Source organism: Onychostoma macrolepis, chromosome 02 (genome assembly GCF_012432095.1).
Source record: "Onychostoma macrolepis isolate SWU-2019 chromosome 02, ASM1243209v1, whole genome shotgun sequence".
In the NCBI taxonomy this organism is placed as follows: domain Eukaryota; kingdom Metazoa; phylum Chordata; class Actinopteri; order Cypriniformes; family Cyprinidae; genus Onychostoma; species Onychostoma macrolepis.
The window spans coordinates 14,630,913-14,651,775 of record NC_081156.1 but is presented as its reverse complement, the minus strand read 5'-3'; the positions used below and the strand labels follow the sequence as shown (position 1 = coordinate 14,651,775).

The following is a 20,863-nucleotide window of genomic DNA, read 5'->3' as shown; positions in this document are numbered from 1 at the left end:
CATTATTACTCCAGTCTTCAGCGTCACATGATCCTTCAGAAATCATGCTAATATGCTGATTTGATGCTAAAGAAACACTTCTGATTGTCACTGTTGAAAAAGGTTGTTCTGATTAATATTTTTTGTGGAAACCATGATAGATTTTTTCCCCATCATCCCTGATAAAGAGAAAGTTCAAAATTATAGTTTGAAAAAGAAATCTTTTGTAACAATACAAATGTTTACTGTCACTTTTTTTTTAATGTCCTGTTGCTGAATAAAAGTATTAATTAATTTATTTTAAAAAACTTACCTAACTTTTGAATGGCAGTGTACTGTATATAAAAAATATACAAAATAACCCTTACATTAAATATATTGAATTCATACTTTTTATAATTTTCATTATAATACATAATAAATACATACATTAAATATATAATTATATTAGTAAGATTATAAAGAGAACTAAATAACAGTATATGTGCTTGTGAATATGTGTGACAAAGGACGATGAATCTGAATTTTATTTTACAGCTCTTAGTTGCTTTTTTTCCTAATGTTTGAATTTAGGTAGAAAATGCATCTGCATCTCTGCATCTCTTCCACTGAAGATTATTTCAAAATAAGGCAACAACAAAACATTTTAAAAGAATTTTTTTATTTTCACAGAATTCTAAACTCATTGCTGGTGACTGTTTTTTTTTACAGTTTTGCTTTGAATTAAATATTTTCACATTTAGTTTCTGCAGCTATCACAGATGGTAAAATCTATGTACAAAATAAAGGTTTACAGTACTCTTACAATTTACTTCAACAGTGTCTCTTTCTTTGAAAATACCAATACAAATCTTTTGTGTTTGTTTGTTTTTCACATTGTGCTTGGTACAAAATAAGAACTTCTTTTTGTTATAACGGGGTTAAGTGTGCTCTGGGGGATATTTACACGCAGTAAGACTTGTGTCATGTGATTTGATGTGGCGCTTCCAGCATCTCCATGAGGAAAGTGTCTATAGGTGTGTCTCCGATGAGTTTGAAGAAGAACAGATGCTCCAGGCACTTCAGTCCTATGGAGCGGAGAGCGGGCAGACGGAGGAGCAGCTTGGCAAACCTGAGTGACAAGAGAAGAAAAAGAGAAAAAAAAACGCTCAGACTCCACCGCTACACCTGCATGACCTACATACCGTTTCTGTTCACACTAATAACAAGCCAAAGTCTGTCATGAAATAAAGAAGAACAGGAGTGCTGTGGCATCAATAAAACATGGCGGTGGCAGAGCGGGAACTACCTGCCGGGCTGATCGGGGTAATTGTGTTTGGTGTAGGCCTCCAGTGAAGCGTACACTTTTTCCCGTAATGCCTCAACCTCTGATGGGTTTGACAATCCTTTTGCATCTATAAAAGGGACAGTTACATAAAACATAAGAACACATGCATTTCATTGTCCTGACTTGAAACTGAAGGCTGCTGTCCGAACAGGATATTCTCATTACTTGCACTTTCTTTACATGACCATTCTACACTTAAAAAAGCAAACAAAACTGTTCAGGTTATTGAAAAGGTCCTCAAAAGGTGTAAATTTAAAGGTATAGTTCAATGGAAATTGTGTCGTCATTTATTCACCCTCAAGTCATTCTAAACTTGACTTTCTTTCATCTGTGTAACACAATATATACATTGTTTTGGTTACCATCTTCACAAAAAAGAAAGCCATGCAGTTTAGAAACAACATGAGGGAAAATTATGACAAAATTTACTGCCCCATTGACAAGCTGTTGTAAAACACTGAATGAACAAACAGTGTCCTTAGAAAACTAAATACTGTATATTATAATAATAAATAATAATATATACATTATAATATAATCGAGTATATTTAATAATCAATATAATAAATGCAACAAAAATATACAGTATTAAATATTAACATCATTATATTTTATAGAGCATTAATTGATATATTCTGATTAAGAAAATTATGTATTGCAATGATACAAATATTTCGTTACATACTTCTTTACATATTACTTCTAAAATTACCCCTATAATGCCCTCATACATTTCATAACAATATATATAATATTTAGATTAAATATTTAAGTATATATATATATATATATATATATATATATATATATTTAGATAATTAATCACAGTTCCAAAATATGACACTTAAAATCAACAGCTTTAATCTATAACAATTAATTATAAGTCAAATGACTTTTTAGGCACATCTGTCAATGGTGAAATGGTATGGACTCTTGGTTCTGAGAGTTGATGTTGGACAGGACAGGTCTTTACCTGGGTTAAAGAGGACGATAGCTCTTAGACAGCCCAGCTCCGTCTTGTCCATCTGCATGTCCTTCATCTTCGACACCAGCTCTGTTAATACCCTGCAAACATTATTATGTTATTTAGACTGGATTTACAAGGATTCAATAATATAAGGGGAAAAAATCAAATCAAAGCAATCCTAAAATTATAAAAGTAGATTGGATAATATTATTTGAAAATGCAGAGGGATCAATGAATGGAAAAATCAGTACATACAATGCATATGCTCATGTTATTATGAAATATTTTATGTGAAAGATGGTTTGGTATTTTTGTTACAATTTGCATTCACACATTTTAAGCGTGGCTTAAATGTCCATATCATTTTGGGGCCAGTGTATGTGCATCTAGGGAGGGTTTGAGGTCCTGTGCCCTGACCTGTCAAATATAGAGCCGACCCCTGCGCTGTGAGCACTGCTGCGGTGGACGTGCAGGCCGGTGGCCAAGAGGATCCCATCCTTAACCGTCACAGAACGATGTGAGAATGAAGCGATGAGCAGCTCGTTCCAACCTAAAAACACACACACACACCCCGACAGTGAGAGCGGCACGTACATTCTACACACACATTAAACATCTGAAGAGAGGGATCCTGACCTGCTCGCAGCAGGATGACCTGGTCATCCAGAGGAAGGTCAGAGAAGTGCGGGATCCTCTTAGCCCACTCAACAAGAGTAAAGAGCTGCTTGTCTGCAGCTTGGCAGATGTTGGTCACTGGGTCATTTGTCTGAGAATCAGAAATATGTACACATAAAAGTATTGAACATAGGAAAGAAAAAGAAAATTACAAATTTTATCTTTTATGATCATGGCTTGATTTTGATCAAAAGTGTACTGTATTGTATGCACATCATTTACATTTGTAATATTTATGCACATAGGCGATTACTTGTATTTTTTGTTTCTAAACTCTGACTCAAAGTTTATTCTATACATAATTGACATACACTCTATAATTATGTATCGAGGGCTTTTTTTGTTGTTTTTTGTGTGTGTGTAATTTAGTTTTGTATGTGGGGTTGGGGGTAGTGTGGGAAAAATATTTGTTTCTTCTCTCCTGTATCTTTATCCTTTTGTTATTATAAAAGTTCAATAAACAGATTAAGCAAAAAAAAAAAAACTTTAAAAAAACTCTCTCTCTAATATCCCAATAGTTTCTTTAGACAGCGCTGAGAAAATTGAAAATTAAGAAAATTTAGAGAAAATTGACAAACTGACAAAGACCATAATAATGCACTGTAAGTAATCTTGTTTCTTCATCCTTAAAACAAGACCATTAATTGAGAAGCTATAATTGCAAAAGAAAATAGTATTCCAAAAGATTATAGCAAAAAAAGTTAAAAATTAAAATAAAATAACATAACTAATATAAAAATATTTAAAAAAAGATACATTCTTTGAATAAAAATATTTGAAAATAGCTTCTTAAGTGACTATTTAATAAGTAACTAATTATTTCTCATTGGTTTTCATTGGTACACTATTGTTAAATGTTATTTTTCAGTAAGATTTTTAAAAATAAATGAATACTTTCATTTAGCAAAGATGCAATAAACAGATCAAAAGTGACAGTAAAGACATTTGTGTTGCCACAAATTATTCTTTTTCAAATAAGTACTGTTCTTTTGAACTTTACTTTCTTCAAAAATAAAAAAAAATATTAAGCAGCACAACTGTTTTCAAGATTGATGATAATCAGAAATGTTTTTTGAGCATCAAATCAGCATATTAGAATGATTTCTGAAGGATCATGTGACACTGAAGACTGGAGTGATGATGCTGAAAATTTAGCTTTGCTATCTGAGGGATAACTAACATTTTAACATATATTAAAACAGAATACCATTATTTGAAATTCTATATATTTTTTTACAGTATTACTGGACATCACATTGCATTTTACAAAACTTTACAAGGTGTCTTACCGAGTTGCCCGTGCTGGACTCAATGTAAGCCTCGGTCTTGGGTTCCACTGCAATTTCAGCGTCCAGAATCTTCTCCACTGGCATTTCTTCATTAAAGCTGCTGCTAGACTCCACCTCATTATCACTCTTTTCCCGACCCCGCTGCCTCTCTTCCTGCACCGCTGCACGCACGGAACCTTTCTATTACTTCAAACAATAATCCACAAACAAAAAATACCTAAAATACCTCTCTTTCATTTGAGTCACTCACCTTCTCTCTTCATGCCCATGGCCAGACACTTCTGATAGCGGCAGTACTGGCAGCGGTTACGCTGGCGTTTGTCAATCTGGCAGTCTTTATTGTCTCGACACGTGTACGTGAGGTCTTTCCGGATAGTTCTCTTGAAGAAGCCCTTGCATCCTTCACAGCTGTAAACACCATAATGTTTCCCTATAGGCAGACAAAGATAACGTACCTTACATTATCATATCAAGTCTTTAAAGTGATATTCTGGCATCATTTACTCACCCTCACGTTGTTCCAAACCTCTACGGCTTTCTTTCTTCTGCAAAATGAAAGAAGATATTATGAAGAATGTTTGTAACCAAACAGTTTCGGGTCCCACTGAATCCCACAGTATGGACAAATAATACAATGGAAGTCAATAGGAGCCGAAACGGTTTGGTAACAAACATTCGTCAAAATATTTTCTTTCAAGTTCCTCAGAAGAAGTTTGAGGGGAGTAAATGATGACAGATTTTTTATTTTTGTGTGAACTATCCCAGTCAGGCTACAAGAAGTCGGTCAGGCTCCAGTTAAAGAGAGAATCAGCATGACTAAACATGCACTGGTGTACATGTGCTGTATGAGGGTATGTACCTGAGGATCGGTCTCCACAGATGGCACAGATGTGTTTGGAAAGGGACCCTGGGCTGCCGCAGGGGTAACATCCCAGTCCTGCCAGTCCTGGAGGAGGTTTAATGTCTTCTGAGCTGCTAACACTGTTCATAGAGTTCATCTGTAATGAAGAACAGGGAAAAGAACAACAAAGTAAGCTTGTGTCTGTGTGTGGTTTCCCACAACCTAAACAATCAAATTGTTACCTGAGCACTTCCTCTTTGGATCATGTGACATGATTCCTTTTGTTTTCACTTGCTGTGGCTTTGAGCCTTATTAGATGTGTGTAGTATACCGTTTCTAGAAAACTATTTACATGGTTGTAATGTGAAATACAAAAACTATGGAACATATCATTTAGACTAGAGTGTTACCATAAATATAAGTCATTAAATACAATGAAAGTATTGGCTAAGTATAAATTAAGTTTGTCTTCACCAGTAGATGGCAGCAAACGGTCATACTTGACATGGCAAGTTTTATGAGCGAAACAAGATCATGTTCAGGCGGCTGTTATAGAATTAGACACACATGCCCAGAGAGAGATAGAAAGGTCAGGGAATGGAAACTGAAAACAAACCAGCTAAACCCCAGTGGGTCAATAATCTTTTTAAAAAGCTGAACCTTTTTCAAATGCAATGACGGGATATGCATTTTTAATGTAGCTGGGAGCTCTGCAATTGTTAATGCATATTTTATACAATTTTGTCTTTCCCCAAACTTTGCAAAAAAGCAGTATTTAGCTTTCGACCCAACAGTGCACTAATCTCAGACTTCAAACATTAGACACAACAACAAACCAGCTCCTGCTGCATAAATGCTGTATAATTACAGTTTTTTTTTTACAATCGCTATGACATTTTTTCCAATACTTCTAACAATTTTCCTAAACTCTTAACGCACCAACACACCTACAACACACAATTGACAAAACAGTTAATTTCATGTTCAAAATCACACATTGCAAACTAAACTCTAACACTAATTTTCAAATTACAATAATACACTAACACAATACACTATACCAAAACACTGAAAACATGTCTCAAAAGCAAATTATTATTCCAAAACACTAACACATGTTCTCTTCCAACAGGAACATTTAGTCAATCATAGCACAATATCATAAAAACACTAACATCAAATGGAATTACAGAAACTGTATTATTTTAGGTGTCAGGTCTGACCTTACAGTAATACAGTATATTGCATTGATTATAGATTGTGTTTTAGGCTACAGTTTCTTTTTCTTTTTGGGTTTAGTAAAGGCATGCATTTTGTCTTATTGCTGCAGAAATTCAATACAAAATTTGACACAGAGTAGCTTTATAGAATGAACGGTTTACGGGAGAAAAAGAGACTGAGACAGAATTGCTGCAGTAAAGGCTTTATTTGCAACAGGACATTAGAAAAACAAGAATGCATGGAAACAAAAGATATGCAATATTCTGTCATTTATTATGTGAAAGTACAAAATATACAAAGAGAAAAAGACACAGAAGAATTATAAATAAATGTAATCTAATCTGCCCGGTCTTCTGTTTGGCTACATATTCTCATCCACATCACACCTGATATCTTCTCTGGCAAGGCATCTTGGGAAGATACTTTTGTTATGCCTTATCTACCCCTGCAGTGTTCAGCTGTAATGTCCTGGCATGCAGCATCCATTGCATCCTGGAGGGACATTTGGTCCTGTGGACGATGGTCAAAAACCTTCCATCTCCAGGCTCATAAAAACTCCTCAATGACGTTGAGGAAAGGGGAGTAAGGGGCAAGAAATCATTCGCGAATGGGTCTCAAACCAGGCTCTGACTGCACTGGGAATGGTGGAATGCCACATTGTTCCATGTGATCACATATATTGGCAAGTGGTCTCCCACCCGTCCCCTTTCTCTGGCACCAGTCTTTGGTGCAGATCTTCTTAAATCTCACATTTATGCAGGAGTGCACTTTTCCTCACAAGATCAGCCCAAAGAGTTCCTCTTTTACTGTATATCACATCGTCATGCAAATGAAAGAACCCCAATAACTGAGTGTGTTTCCTAGATGGGAATCAGCTGTAATTTACATTTACATTTACATTTAGCAGATGCTTTTATCCTACTTACAAATGAGGACAATAGAAGCAATCAAAACCAACAAAAGAGCAACAATATGCAAGCGCTATGACAAGACTTGCTAACGCAGTACACATAGCAAGGTTTTTTTTTAAATTTCTTTTAAGAAAACAAGTAGATAGAATAGAAAAAAAAGAAAGCTAGTGTTAGAGGGTCGGATAGACACAAAGAATAGATACAAAGAAGACAGATAGATCAAATAGAATTAGAATAGAGAGTGTTAAGAGTTAGAGGGTCAAACAAAGATGGAAGAGATGTGTTTTTAGCCATTTCTTGAAGACGGCTAAGGACTCAGCTGACTGGATTGAGTTGGGCAGGTCATTCCACCAGGAGGGAACAGTTAATGTAAAAGTCAGTGAAAGTGATTTTGTGCCTCTTTGGGATGAACAATAAAGTGACGTTCACTTGCAGAACACAAGCTTCTAGAGGCACATAAGTCTGAAGTAATGAGCCAGTGGTGGTTTTGTAGGCAAACATTAATGCCTTGAATTTTATGCGATCAGCTATTGGTAGCCAATGCAAACTGATAAACAGAGGTGTGACGTGCATTATTTTTGGCTCATTAAAAATTAATCTTGCTGCTGCGTTCTGGATTAATTCTAAAGGTCTGATGGAACTGGCTGGAAGACCTGCTAAGAGAGCATTGCAATAGTCCAGTCAGGACAGAACAAGAGCTTAATTTATTATTATTATTACTTGCAATTTATATATTTGCATAACTTCAATCAGCTGTTTCTCATTAGCAATGGAATAAAATACAGGGGACATATTTGTGTTTCAGTTCACAATATATATATATATATATATATACAGCTATGCACTTTGACTTTATCCTACAAGTTAGGTTTAGAACATGATGTTATCTGTTCTGACATACAGTGTGAAAGCATTTGAAAATTTGGCACTAAAATTACTTTGTTTTGGTCTTGGTTGAGCTTGTGTGTAAAAGTAGTTCAGACATTTTAAATTTGTGTTAACTGTATGCATTTTGTGTCAAAGCAACAAGAAATGTCTTAATTGTATAGCCTACACAGATGTTGTGCTAACTGTGTTAAGAGTTTAGGAAAATTGTTAAAAGTATTGAAAAAATGGTTACACTATTTTGATAGTCCACTTTAGACATTCTACTAACTATAAGTAACTGTAACTACATGTGAACTAATTCTCATTCATTTACAACTACATATCTACTAACTCTCAGGGTAGACTGTTAGGGTAGGTTTGGGGTTAGTAGAATAAATTGACATATGCTTGCAAAGTTTCTCATAGTCTGTATGTTGTATGTTGTGGACCCATCAAAATGAAGTGTTAGAAGGTATTAAGCAGAAATTCTACTAATAATACTCTAATGACTGCTAGTTGACATGTAGTTGCAAAGTTACTTACTGTTAGTAGAATGTCTAAAGTGGACTATCGAAATAAAGTGTTACCGTAAAAGCAATCGTAAAAAACTGTAATGTATTTTTGACAATTCAACAAGCTTGTGACTTTATTTGAATAGACTGGACAGTAAAAGTGGGAGTTACAGTACATACCAGAATAGATTCAGACCTGAATGTGAGCTTGCTAACCCTTGTGAAAAAAGTGTGCTTAATTGTACTGAATGTGCACTTGTAGTGTAGTGTACTTCAAATCTTGAAAGTATATTAAAAAATTTTTTTTGCATATTTTAATACTGCATAAATACAAGGTTACTTAAGTGTTTTCAAAGAGAGTACACTTTTATGACTATAGATGTGTCCTAAATTATGTAATATACACTGTACTCAACAGTGTACTCAACCATCTAGTGTATGAGGTTTATATGGTTATTTTGTCATCCAACTGTATCCAATATTCCACATTTCATGTTTTCTGTTAAATAAGTGCATCATCCGTCTATTTAAAGTGCACTTTTTCTCGTTAAGTAGTAGTCACGTCACTTAACCCTCATGTTGTGTTCTGGTCATATTGACAAGGAGAGGATTTTCTTTTTCCAAAAAATGCTAGTTAATATTGCATTGGACTAAAATGTACTGACTTTGCTCACACAGCATGTAACAACTTGCCCTAAAGTACTGATAATATTTGTACTTTTTTGGGATTATTTTCCAACCCTGTTAATCTTAGATTCTGTGTTTTTATCAACTTGCTTTATTTCAATTAGGACAGGTTTTGCATTTCTTTTTGGAACTGACTGATCGTAGGCCTCATTGATCTGATCCGCACCTCAGGTTTTGAGTGAACATTTCCAAAATGATCCACAAAAAAAATTTTTTTTACTCAAAAATTGAGGTGCGTAAGCTTAAATCAATAATCAGTTCTAATGCTATTTGAAGGAAAACAAGTTAACAAAAAGACTAAATCTAAGAGTTGGTGATAATATAGCATAATGAGAGATTTGCAAGCAATTAGGTAATGGATTAACCCTAACTCTAACTGTAGAATGTTATTTAAATGTAATAAATTGCAACATCATTACAAATTTGTAATTTCAAATATATTTAAATACATTCCATATATTTTAGTTTATGCTTGTCAGTACGTTCAGCAGTACAATTTATCTATACTTCAAGATAAAAGTCAAATAATAAAAGTAATTACTAAATTACATATAACATACTTAAGTCCTATTTAAGAGGGTCAAAAACATGCTAAAGTTCATCTTAATTTAATATAAAATTGTAAATTATAATACATTTAATTGCAATGAACATGCAGTTATAACAATCAGTTCTCACACAAGCATATTATTTTTTAAAGTACATAATTTCTCTATTTGTTTTTAAATATACTAAAGTGTACTTCTTTTTCAAAAGGTACTACAATGTCCAAATAGCGATTTAACTATTAGCTAACATACAGCAGCCCAAGTGACAGCAAAAAAAACAAATGACATTCTGAAGAAAGATTATAAAGACTTTTTCTTGGAATAATGCATGGTTAATAAGACCACGAACATGCATTAAGAAAGTAAATTTTGATTTCATGTCAAATTTAACAGGCAGAAATGTTCATTTTGAAGCTTTCAGGCAAAAAATGCGCACATGCTTTCACACTCACACAAACATGTTCATTTTGTGAGAGCGCTATCCTGAAACGGTGAGCCGTTCAGTGAGGCAGAAAGATGCTCGGAAGGTGATACACAGCAGCTACCATCACGTTCACTCCCTTTAATCTGCTGCCTATAGTCCATATATTATTCAGAGCTCTTGGGCCTCGCTCACAAGAAGCGTTCCTTTACAGAGGCGTCCCTATTTTCAGGCGAGACGATCACACATGACGCTATAACAGCTAATAGTATGGCAGGTTTTCACAGCTTTCTTGAAGTGTTGCATATTGCGACCCGCTGTAGCGGAGCCTCCATGCAATGATATCTCTCTCCATGTGAGCCAAGGTTATACTAGGGCTGTCCGTCACGCTACATTAGCTCTTTTTAGGCTAGACTAAACTGAATGGGCTGTTCTCCCTCGAGCTAGAGGGAGGCCCTGCAGAGGAAAGGAGTGATGCATTAAAAGAGCATTCTGCATTTTCCTCGCTGGTTCGCTCTAGCAGCTAAAGTTTCTCTGATCGGAAGCATGGATGTCCCACTATCTCTTCTGTGAGATAGCACAAATGATCCAAAGCAAAGCAAAGAAAAACGTTGTGCTTATTAAACACCTAGAAGTTGTTCTCGTTTAGGTAGGATATGAGAATGGAGAATTTGAACTAGTAATTATCCCAAAAATGAAAAATCTGTCATTAATTACTCACCCTTATATCGTTCCGAACCAGTAAGACCTTCGTTCATCTTTGGAACACAAGTTAAGGTATTTTTGATGAAATCCGAGAGCTTTCTGTTCCTCCATAAACAGCAACGCAACTACCACGTTCAAGGCCCAGAAAGGACATTGGTAAAATATTCCATGTGACATTAGTGATTTAACCTTAATTTTATGAAGCTACGAGAATAATTTTTGTGTGCAAAAAAACCCCTGAAAAATAATGACTTTATTCAACAATTTCTTCTCTTCTACATCAAAATTCATGACAGATGCACGTGTGTACATTGCTTTTTGATGAAAAATAATTTCATGATGTTCCAAAGATGAACAAAGGTCTTAAGGGTTTGGAACGACATCAGGGTGAGTAATTAATGGAAGAATTTTCATTTTTGGGTGACCTATCCCTTTAAAATCTAGCAGACTTAATGTTCAGTCTAGTGATATAAATACTAAAATGTCTCGTAGACCAGTGATTCTCAGCCTTTTTGACTCCAAGGCGCCTGATTGCCCACAACAATATTCAAAGGCCTACTACAGTCCACGTTTTGTTATTTTAATCTTTGAGCACTCCTAGTTTCTGTAAATGTATAAAAAGTAACCACAGTAAATAAAATGATACATAATTATATTCTTCAGTGTTCCCACACTTTTTAACCAATGAACTGAAATGGCTTTGCCACCACAAATAAATGACCAAATCAGCATATTAGAATGATTTCTGAAGGATCATGTGACACGAAGACCAGAGAAACAGCTGCTGAAAATTCAGCTTTTGTTTTTATCACAGGAATAAATTACATATGAAAATCTAAATTGCAATAACTTTTCACAGTATTGCTATTTTTACTGTATTTTTATCAAATAAATACAGTCTTGTAAGAGACATCTTTCAAAAACATTTAAAAATCTTAATTATTCCAAATGTTTGGCCCTAGTTGAGAACCACTGTCTCTTTCTCTGTACTGTACCTGAGGACTGTTGAGTGCTCCATAGCCCATGCTGGAGGTGGTGGGCAAGGAGGCTGAAGGTGAGCCCAGAGAGGAGGAAGTGATGACTGAATATGGCGACCCTAGACCGTTGATGATGGAGGGGTGATGGTGGGACACCATGGAGCTGAGAGAAGGCTGGGATGGAGGAGAGCTCAGGTGACCATGTGTTACCTGCAAAGAAGAACCTGAGAACAGAAATAGGGTATTAGTCTGTATCCACCATCAACTAAATACAACTGGAAATTAGTATGAACAATTTGTACATTTAATCATTTAATTTATTATTTTTTGTATGTTAGAATTCCATAATGAAATTAAAGTATCGTTTTTTTGTTTAAATATCAATGTTAAAAATATATTAATCATTAAATAAAAATGAACAATTTAAATACATGAATACACGGTTGACTATAGTGAATGTTTCACAAATATCTTCTATACTCATCTACTATATAAATACAGATAATGCACTGTGACAGTTTGACATTTTCATTCTAGAAATGCTGTGAGACATCTGGGGGCCCTGTCAACGAGGGCAGTAATGGTTGGTGACATTTGCACAGTAGTAGGGTTCAAAAAAGTGAGTGGCAGTGACTGCGAGCACTCATGGATCACCACACATCAAATTTCAGACACGCATTAAATTTCAGGTCTTTCACTCATTGGTCTAAATGCACACATGCTCATTATTTATACATTATATAAATTAATATGCATATCTGCTTTACATCGGCTCTAGGTGTCAGCATTGGTCATTGAAAAACCAGACTGGTCGACTAATAGACATTAATTATTAGACATTAAATTAAAATGCTAGCATGAACAACAAACTGCACAGCTAAAGTAAAACAGCAATTTCAGTTTAAATACTAACACCAAAACATGGCAATCACCAATAAAAAAAACAAGCCTATCATGCAGTTTAACAGGACATGCAGTTTAGACACTCACCATGCCTTCACAATACATGCATTTTAGTTCTTACATTCATGTTACAATCAGCCACATGCACAAACTCAGTCAGATCATCCCATTTTCACTCACTCTCAGTGTATTTTAAAGGCATGATAGAGTGGTGGCTTTCCAAGTGTCTTTGTTGTGATGCCTCCTGTTCCTCACACTGAGATGGCTCTGTCACTGTAACATGCCCTATAATGCCCTGGATGACCAGTGGGAACATTGTAAAAGCTATCCTCAGCACCCACACTTACTCAAGTGTGTTAGGGGAGAGTGGTCTCCGTGCCCTGGCTAGATTCTTGTGCTATTAATGACCTCTAAATGTCACATTCTGGTCAGGAGGAACATGTATCCTTGGAAAGCCTGGGTGTGCATGTTCAAAGCCACAGTTCTGGCACTTTCTTTCACTCATGCTGAGGATCCTCAAAATACAATTTTAACAGGTCAGCAGAGTTTGTGCCAGTGTTATGAAACATATTTTATGATTAGCCATTTTTTTAGTCTCAGCCAATTGTTAGAAAGCAGTTTTTTTAAATTATTAACCTTCTATGTAGCTTAACAGATCATTAATGTACATTTAGAAATAAATGGTGATATGATGTAGATGCAGTTCAAATGTTTGTTCAGCAAGGATGTTTTAAATTAATCAAAAGTGACAGTAAGACTTTTACATTTTTACAAAAGATTTCTATTTTAAATAAATGCCACAAATATATTAATCAGCACTCAACTGTTTTCAGCATTGATAATAAGAAATCTTTCTTAAGCAGCTTATTAGAATGATTGCAGAAGTGTCTTGTGACACTGAAGACTGGAGTACTGGCTGCTTTAAATAATGTCATAATTAGGGGTGTCAACGTTAATTTTATTCAGCCAGAGCACGTGTTAAGGCTTTTACACAGCAGAAATAAACATGACAACAGCCACTATAGATTATATAAGATAATAAACACACGATTACAATAGATATGGTCTGTATGTGATTTTCTTGAGGTGAATGTGTACATCTGAAACGCTAATTTGTGCAGCGATATAAAAGGCTATAAATAGCATATTTTAACAACAGTAAACGACCAAATTCCAAATGTGATCGCAAAAGGAAGTTATTACAAACACTTGATGGTGGTTTGAAGTGAGTTCTGAGTAAAAGTGTACTATTAATCTCATAAATTGTCTTATGTAGCATGATGCTAATGTTAGCTCTAATGCAGCTGCAGAACAGGTCCAATTCTTCTTCATAATGCATTTTGTCATAATACTTCACATAAGGTCGCAAGAAATGTTTTGTTGTATTTATTTAGAAATACTTTTGATAATAGTTGGGTAAAAGTATACTGGGATTGAAGCGATGCGGCTTGGTAAACGTTTTATTGCCAGTATAAAGGCTGATAATGGCTGAATAAAAACAAAAGAATAATGATAAAAGAATAATAAGGATTATGTCTCATACCTGGCGGAAGTGTGAAAGGTTCTGTTTCCTTAAACTAGTTTCATGCATTTCTTTATTTCAACACATTTACAGGTAAATCCTAGTATTTTAAATTTGTGATTAATCATGATTAATCACAGTCCATGACTGGGATTAACGCAATTAAATTGTTTAATCGATTGACAGCACTAGTCATAATATTACTCTTTTACTGTATTTTTTTGATCAAATAAATGCAGCCTTGGTTTCTTAAAAAACAAACATAAAAAAACCTTACCAAACCCAAACAGTAGGTTTACAGTAATATACTGTATATTCAGTTATACCCTACAATTAAATATGGAAATATACAAATCCTTTTTGGTCCCCATGAGGAAAGCATCTTATAAATCATACAGAATAAAGTTTTTTTGAAAATCTGAAAATGCCTGTAGCTTTGTGCGATTGGTAGGTTTATGGGTAAAAATTAAATACAGTTTGAACAGTATAAAAAGCACTCCATAAACATTATGTCTATTGAATGTCCCCATAAAACATGGAAACCCAACATATGTGTGTGTGAGAGGGAATTCTATGCTCGTGTAGTCAAGAAACAGATCCATGAGCACAAATTCTCATGGAATTAGCAGCATAAGTGGGATGAATCTGAGTAATCGTTTGTTGATTTTTCAGCAAATCTCTATAACAGAATTATGTGGAGAGTATGGAAAAATCAATACAGTGACTCAATCATCCAAATATTCAATTCGCTGGCACAGCACAGAACACTGTATGTAAATCCACATGTGACTGTCATTAATTGCTTTTCTGAATGCTTCAATAGGATTGTGGAGTGTATAATTGCAGTGTATTGTTGCCACAATTAAACCTAGTGTGGCTTTATAATGTGCGTTAGTGTTTAGTAGCCCTGTAGGTCACCTAGATAATTTTAAGGAGCCATAAGAAATTGAATTAATCTAAAAAGACTAAACAGGACTTATTGAGAGTGCTTATCATTAAAATACAACTGAAATGAGGCTGGTGAGAAATAGGCTGAAATTCTGGTTATTTTTAAAAATGCATGGAAACAAACCCTGAGATGACTACATAGCATTTTAACCCAAACACCTTGACTTCTAGCTTGAAAAGGAAACCTTGACTCAAGGACAGAGAACATTGTGTTTTATAAGCATTAAAGGGATACTCCACCCCAAAATGCAAATTTGGTCATTGATCACTTACCCCCATGTCGTTCCAAACCCGTAAAAGCTTTGTTTGTCTTCAGAACACAATTTAAGATATTTTGGATGAAAACCGGGAGGCGTGTGTCTGTCCCATTGACTGCCAAGTAAATTACACTGTCAAGGCACAGAAAAGTATAAAAAACATCGCCAAAATAGTCCATCTGCCATCAGTGGTTCAATCTGAATTTTATGAAGCGACGAGAATACTTTTTGCGTAAATCGTAAATAAACGTACAATACGTATCCATGCGTTACTGATGACAGAGAATAGCGTACGTACTTTGCGCCCATCGAATGCTCTCCAAAATGGCGCTATGGTTACACAGAAAGACATAGAGGAGACGAATTGCTGAATAAATGTCGTTATTTTTTATTTTCTTTGCGTACAGAAAGTATTCTCGTCGCTTCATAAAATGCAAATTGAACCACTGATGGCAGATGGACTATATGTTTTTTATACTTTTCTGGGCCTCGACAGTGTTATTTACTTGGCAGTCAATGGGACAGTCACAAGCCTCCCGGTTTTCATCTAAAATATCTTAAATTGTGTTCTGAAGACGAACGAAGCTTTTACGAGTTTGGAACGACATGGGGGTAAGTGATTAATGACCAAATTTGCATTTTGGGGTGGAGTATCCCTTTTAAGTAAGACCTTGTATAAAAACATGAAGAAAATCGAAACATTTGAGAGTACTCCCTGCCTTGGATGTTGTGTACAGAATTTCAAGACTGCCACTAGTTTTCAAAAACAGAAGAATTTTATCAGGCAAAATTGGACTACCTTTTTAACAACCCAATCTCTTGAGAAAATTAGAAAACTATAAGGTGGCGATTTTGTATGAAGTTGTATGTTGTGATTTGTGATTTTGATCTTTAGAAGAAAAAAAAATCCTCCTCTAGACCTAACTGTCTGTGAGATATAAGCAGACAAATGTACAAATGAGATATAAATTAGCCACCAGTTTGCCAAAATGTAAAATAGTTACAATTTGCCATGAGAGTGTTGACATTTTGTGTTTTGGCCACCATGACCTGCTATGCAATTTCGACAAACTGTTCATTTGTTTGTTTGTCTTTTCAGGATAACAGATATGCTATGCTGGATCCTAAAGTATCTGTTCTCCTGCTGAATAAGGGGCTGAGGCTGGATGGGACAATCCCCCTGGGGATGTGTTGTGGATTGATGCTGGATTACCTACTCGGATTAAAGAGATTATCATCCCGTGGCTCACAGGGGAACTGCTTTATTGATGCAAGCCCAAAATCTGATAATAAGGTTTAGTTCTAAATGTCAGAGAAGGAATGTGTGCTGATTTGGCTTTGTGGTAGTGTTTATTAAAACATCTTGAACGATGGGCTATCAATCACTATTTCACATACAAAAAAAAAAAAAAAAATCTTAATGGAATGTTTTTTTTAATTTTCAGATTTTTCAGTGTAAAGTAATAATACAGAGAGCGATATAAATGAGTAAGTAGAAGCTATTGAAATATATATTTCTATCTAGGAATGACCTTGGAGCATGAGTGACACAACCAAGAGCATGGGGGTGAGCGATCTGGAACATGGTTTTTCTCTGAGACTGTCCTTGGGAGAGACTGTCATAACTGGGGCAGAAAAATTGTCAATTAGATTAGCAAGCTGAATAACAACCAGGCCTGTATTGAAGGTGCTCGCCATTGCTTTTTTAGACTGAATGTTATCTAATGGATCAGGCATTCTGTGCTCCAGTGCTTTGTGTAGAATAGCTACAGACTACGTTAAATGCAAACTAATGTATACTGATCCCGATCCCAATAGATTTTTATCAATGGTGAAGGTTTCTCTCCACAGAAATGATGCTGAAAAATAAAATTTTTCACCCTGTGCTATAGGTAAAATGTTGAATCGTTACATACGTTTCAACACCAAAGACCCACAGATGAGTGGTCAGTCTTAGCAATGGTTGTTAGGTTTCTTCTCAGCATGACAAGGGCAAAACTTGCATTTAGTTGCGACAATGAAGGTGGAATAGGATACGGCAGCTTTATCTAACGAGACCACCTCAAGCACAAGGAAGAGAAAGGGTCTTTAAACACCCAAGACACAACACTGGCCTTGTATGTGTTCATCATGCACTCTATTCACTGACTACTGGAACATGAGCTGAACACACAGCTACAACAATGCTGAGGGCCTGCCAAGGCCTCTCTCTTTCAGTATACACAAAATCATGAATCATCAGATGTACTGTATGTATAATGTAGTATGCTTTGTCCATCCCAAATTTTGGAGACAATTTAGAGAAATTCTGTGCAGCTGTAGCCCTCTTGGCTTGCATGCACTTATTTAATGAGAATTTTCTTATGCACATTATTGCATAAGAATAAGTCTAATGGTCTTTTGTGTCCCTTATATATATATATATATATATGTGTGTGTGTGTGTGTGTGTGTGTAAAACATTGAATAGTTGTTGCCAACTTTTACTACATGTTTATATATTTTTTTGTCAAAAACAGTATTTTTTAAAGAAATTTTAGTTTTCTATTTCTTTCAACTGCTTTTTTAGGCCGCTCCCACTGTTTCCAAAGTCTTGTTTATACTGTATAATATTAGGCTAATATTATCATTAACAATATAAAATCATAAAATATAATAAACCACTAATAAATGAATAACGCAAAATATACATTTTTCTCACAACAATGCAAAAAAAAAAAAAAAAAAGTTTATTTTTAGCATGACCTCGTTGAGGCCGTGCTTGAGAAAATGCTCTGTGCGTGAAATGACACGCGCGTAACGCAAATTAAGCAGCTCGAGGCAGCGACTAGCATTATTAGAGCGCGCGCAACTCAGTGAGTGCCTGATAAAATATTTCACAATTTGTCTCGGAATAACAACAGCATCTGAGGTGAGATTAATGAACACAACAAGTAGGGTGTTAATGAAGGCAACAAAATGACTTCAGGCTAGATGTTATGTGCTGTGACAAGCATTAGCTCAGGCCCTTAGTTTGTGAGAAATGTAAACACACTTTCACCCCAGAGACCTGAATTAAAGGATGTACAGGTGATAGTTAATATTTCAGTTCAATACACACTGAATAAGTCATTTTAACAAAAGCTGGACGACAAATAAATAGCCTCAGTCACAAACTTGAACGCAGTAAATCATTCTCAGGATGATCATTATACTAGTGCTTTTAAAATGTACCTTTTTTGTGTGTGACTTTTTCAAGGTAAATTAAACCTGTCGCTCGTGGTGGTTAAAATAACGTCTTTTTAGCCGTTAAACTGTGACAATTACTTAACATAATGGTATCTAGAACAAAATCATCAATTTCACAACCACGCTGAGTAGCTACATTAAGTCTTTAATGGGAAATACGAAGTGATGAATTTCATCACAACATGCCACAAACACAATGTGTAGTACATTAATTTCAACACCAAAAGAAAACCGATTAAAGACATTAAACATACGATGAAACTGGATTAAGTTAAAGATAACGGAGCATCCTGGTGATCTGTCAGACCTATCCAGCAGCATCTCCTCTCAAATTTACTCTTGGTTTGATGAATGAGCCAAATGTAGATATTCGGAAGTCTAACTGCATGACAAGAAAATAAATAAATATTTCCACATGTAATTAAAAATCTGTTCTGATCTTCAATAGTCGTGAATGGTAGCCTAGTTCGCAGCAACTCTGGGGTATACCCCTTCTAAAGAGTCAAAACTGTTGCTAAATAAATAAACAAATAAATAACCCACTACACACTGCTGTCCAGATACCAACTGAGAGCCATTAATAACTACTCGACAGCAAACAGTTTAACAAGAGGCGCTCTGGAAAGCTATAAATTACATAACCGCAATTAAAGTGCCAACCCCTGACCCTGACTGAGAGGCACAATCTTTATCACCTGATTTTAACATTGGCACTGGTTCCAAGTCAATACACATGACACGACTGCGCCGATAACTCAAGCACGTACAATTTATGAGCATATCGTACAAAGTCCGTCTGAAGAATCCGTACTTCAGATAACACACTGCATGGGGACACTCAAACAGAGGCATGGAAAGAAAGCAGCACGACTTCCGGGAATAAGAAAGACATAAAACTACGAAGCACTTACTAAGATGCAGATATGTGTCGTTATTATCCATGTTTGGACGAATGTGAAAGAACTGTCCAATTTTCGCGTAAAGTGTCTTGGGTTGCCGTTCTGGACGGCAGCATCTCCCCGCTGCTGTCCGCGATCTGACTGAGGATTCGCTGCGCACACTTGGGGCCCCACCGAGGGGGTGGCGAGGGCCAGACCTCTCCCAATGACAGCCTCCTGAAGCTGTACAATTTGACAAATTAAACGTATACAACATGTTGTTGTTCATTCACAGAATTAAAAAATACTGAAATACTTTTTCTTTTTTTTTGTAAATTATCATACAAGGTAGGCTATTTTTGTAATTTGCAATATACAGTAGCTAATGCACCATGCTCATACTAGCTTGTTTTTAATTTTTTAAATAATTATTTTGTTGTTGTTTTTGTATGAATGTGATTTGAAACGTGTTAATATTTTAGCTTTTTAAAATAATAATCCTTCTTTTTATTTATTGTCTTATACACTATTTAAAAATGATTTTTCAAAGTTGTAAATAAGGTGAAGTATGTTTTACAAGAAAATACAATACCAGGCTTTAATTCAATGTTACTAGCCGTTTCTTTTTTAAATTGTCACACCGTTTTTTATTTTCAGTGACTTTAACTCACTGTAACACTCATGTAACTTCAATAAAGCAAATTAATTTTGATTCAATGCTCATTTAAATGTTTTCTATTAGTTACATACAGTATATGGACTAAAAGCAAGCAGATATAATGAATGAAATATCTTGCATAATTCATTATATAATTTCCAAACAAAATGTTTATACTAACATAAAAATACTACAATTATTAACTGTGTAAAATAACCTAAACACCTTTCATTAAACCTATCAACACCAAGTAATTATTTTAGATTAGCATTCTAATTTGCCGTTTTATTGGGTCAGGGGATTATCATAATATTCTTTGTCTACAAACTGCTTGGTGCAAGATCTGCTGACCATGGCCTTTGAGAGTATGGAGAAGGGGAAAAAAAATTCTCCAAATTCCAAGTGCTCAGTCCCCACAAGGCTACCAGAGGGTCTGAAGACCCCTCAACACCCCCCAAGATCTCTTCAGAGTGAGGGGTCATTTAAGGGTGAGCTCCCACTACCTCAGGAGGTTATTCAGAAGTCACCAGCATTCAGAGTGTT

At 35.3% G+C, this 20,863-nt stretch overlaps 1 protein-coding gene and 1 long non-coding RNA gene across 9 annotated transcripts; one reads left to right on the top strand and one right to left on the bottom strand.

Annotated features, from left to right (window-relative positions):
* Positions 1-621: 621 nt before the first annotated feature.
* rxrga (retinoid x receptor, gamma a) lies at positions 622-19,850 on the bottom strand. 8 transcript variants are annotated; one of them, XM_058752004.1, is made up of 11 exons: positions 15,856-16,116; positions 15,574-15,672; positions 11,946-12,151; positions 5,097-5,235; positions 4,488-4,667; positions 4,238-4,413; positions 2,910-3,039; positions 2,691-2,823; positions 2,280-2,371; positions 1,268-1,373; positions 622-1,090 (listed from the first exon to the last, which is right to left on the bottom strand). In XM_058752004.1, exons 1-11 carry the CDS (start codon positions 15,983-15,985, stop codon positions 943-945), a joined length of 1,539 nt encoding a protein of 512 aa, XP_058607987.1. In that variant the 5' UTR covers positions 15,986-16,116; the 3' UTR covers positions 622-942. The 8 variants fall into 8 exon arrangements, with proteins under 8 accessions (XP_058607987.1, XP_058607995.1, XP_058607999.1 ...); XM_058752012.1 differs by having other exon boundaries at positions 4,238-4,398; XM_058752016.1 differs by having other exon boundaries at positions 15,574-15,689; positions 15,811-15,881.
* Positions 16,035-17,854, top strand: LOC131524795 (uncharacterized). Its single transcript, XR_009267077.1, has 3 exons — positions 16,035-16,169; positions 16,657-16,851; positions 17,083-17,854. It is a non-coding gene; the product is annotated as an uncharacterized LOC131524795 (long non-coding RNA).
* Positions 19,851-20,863: the final 1,013 nt, after the last annotated feature.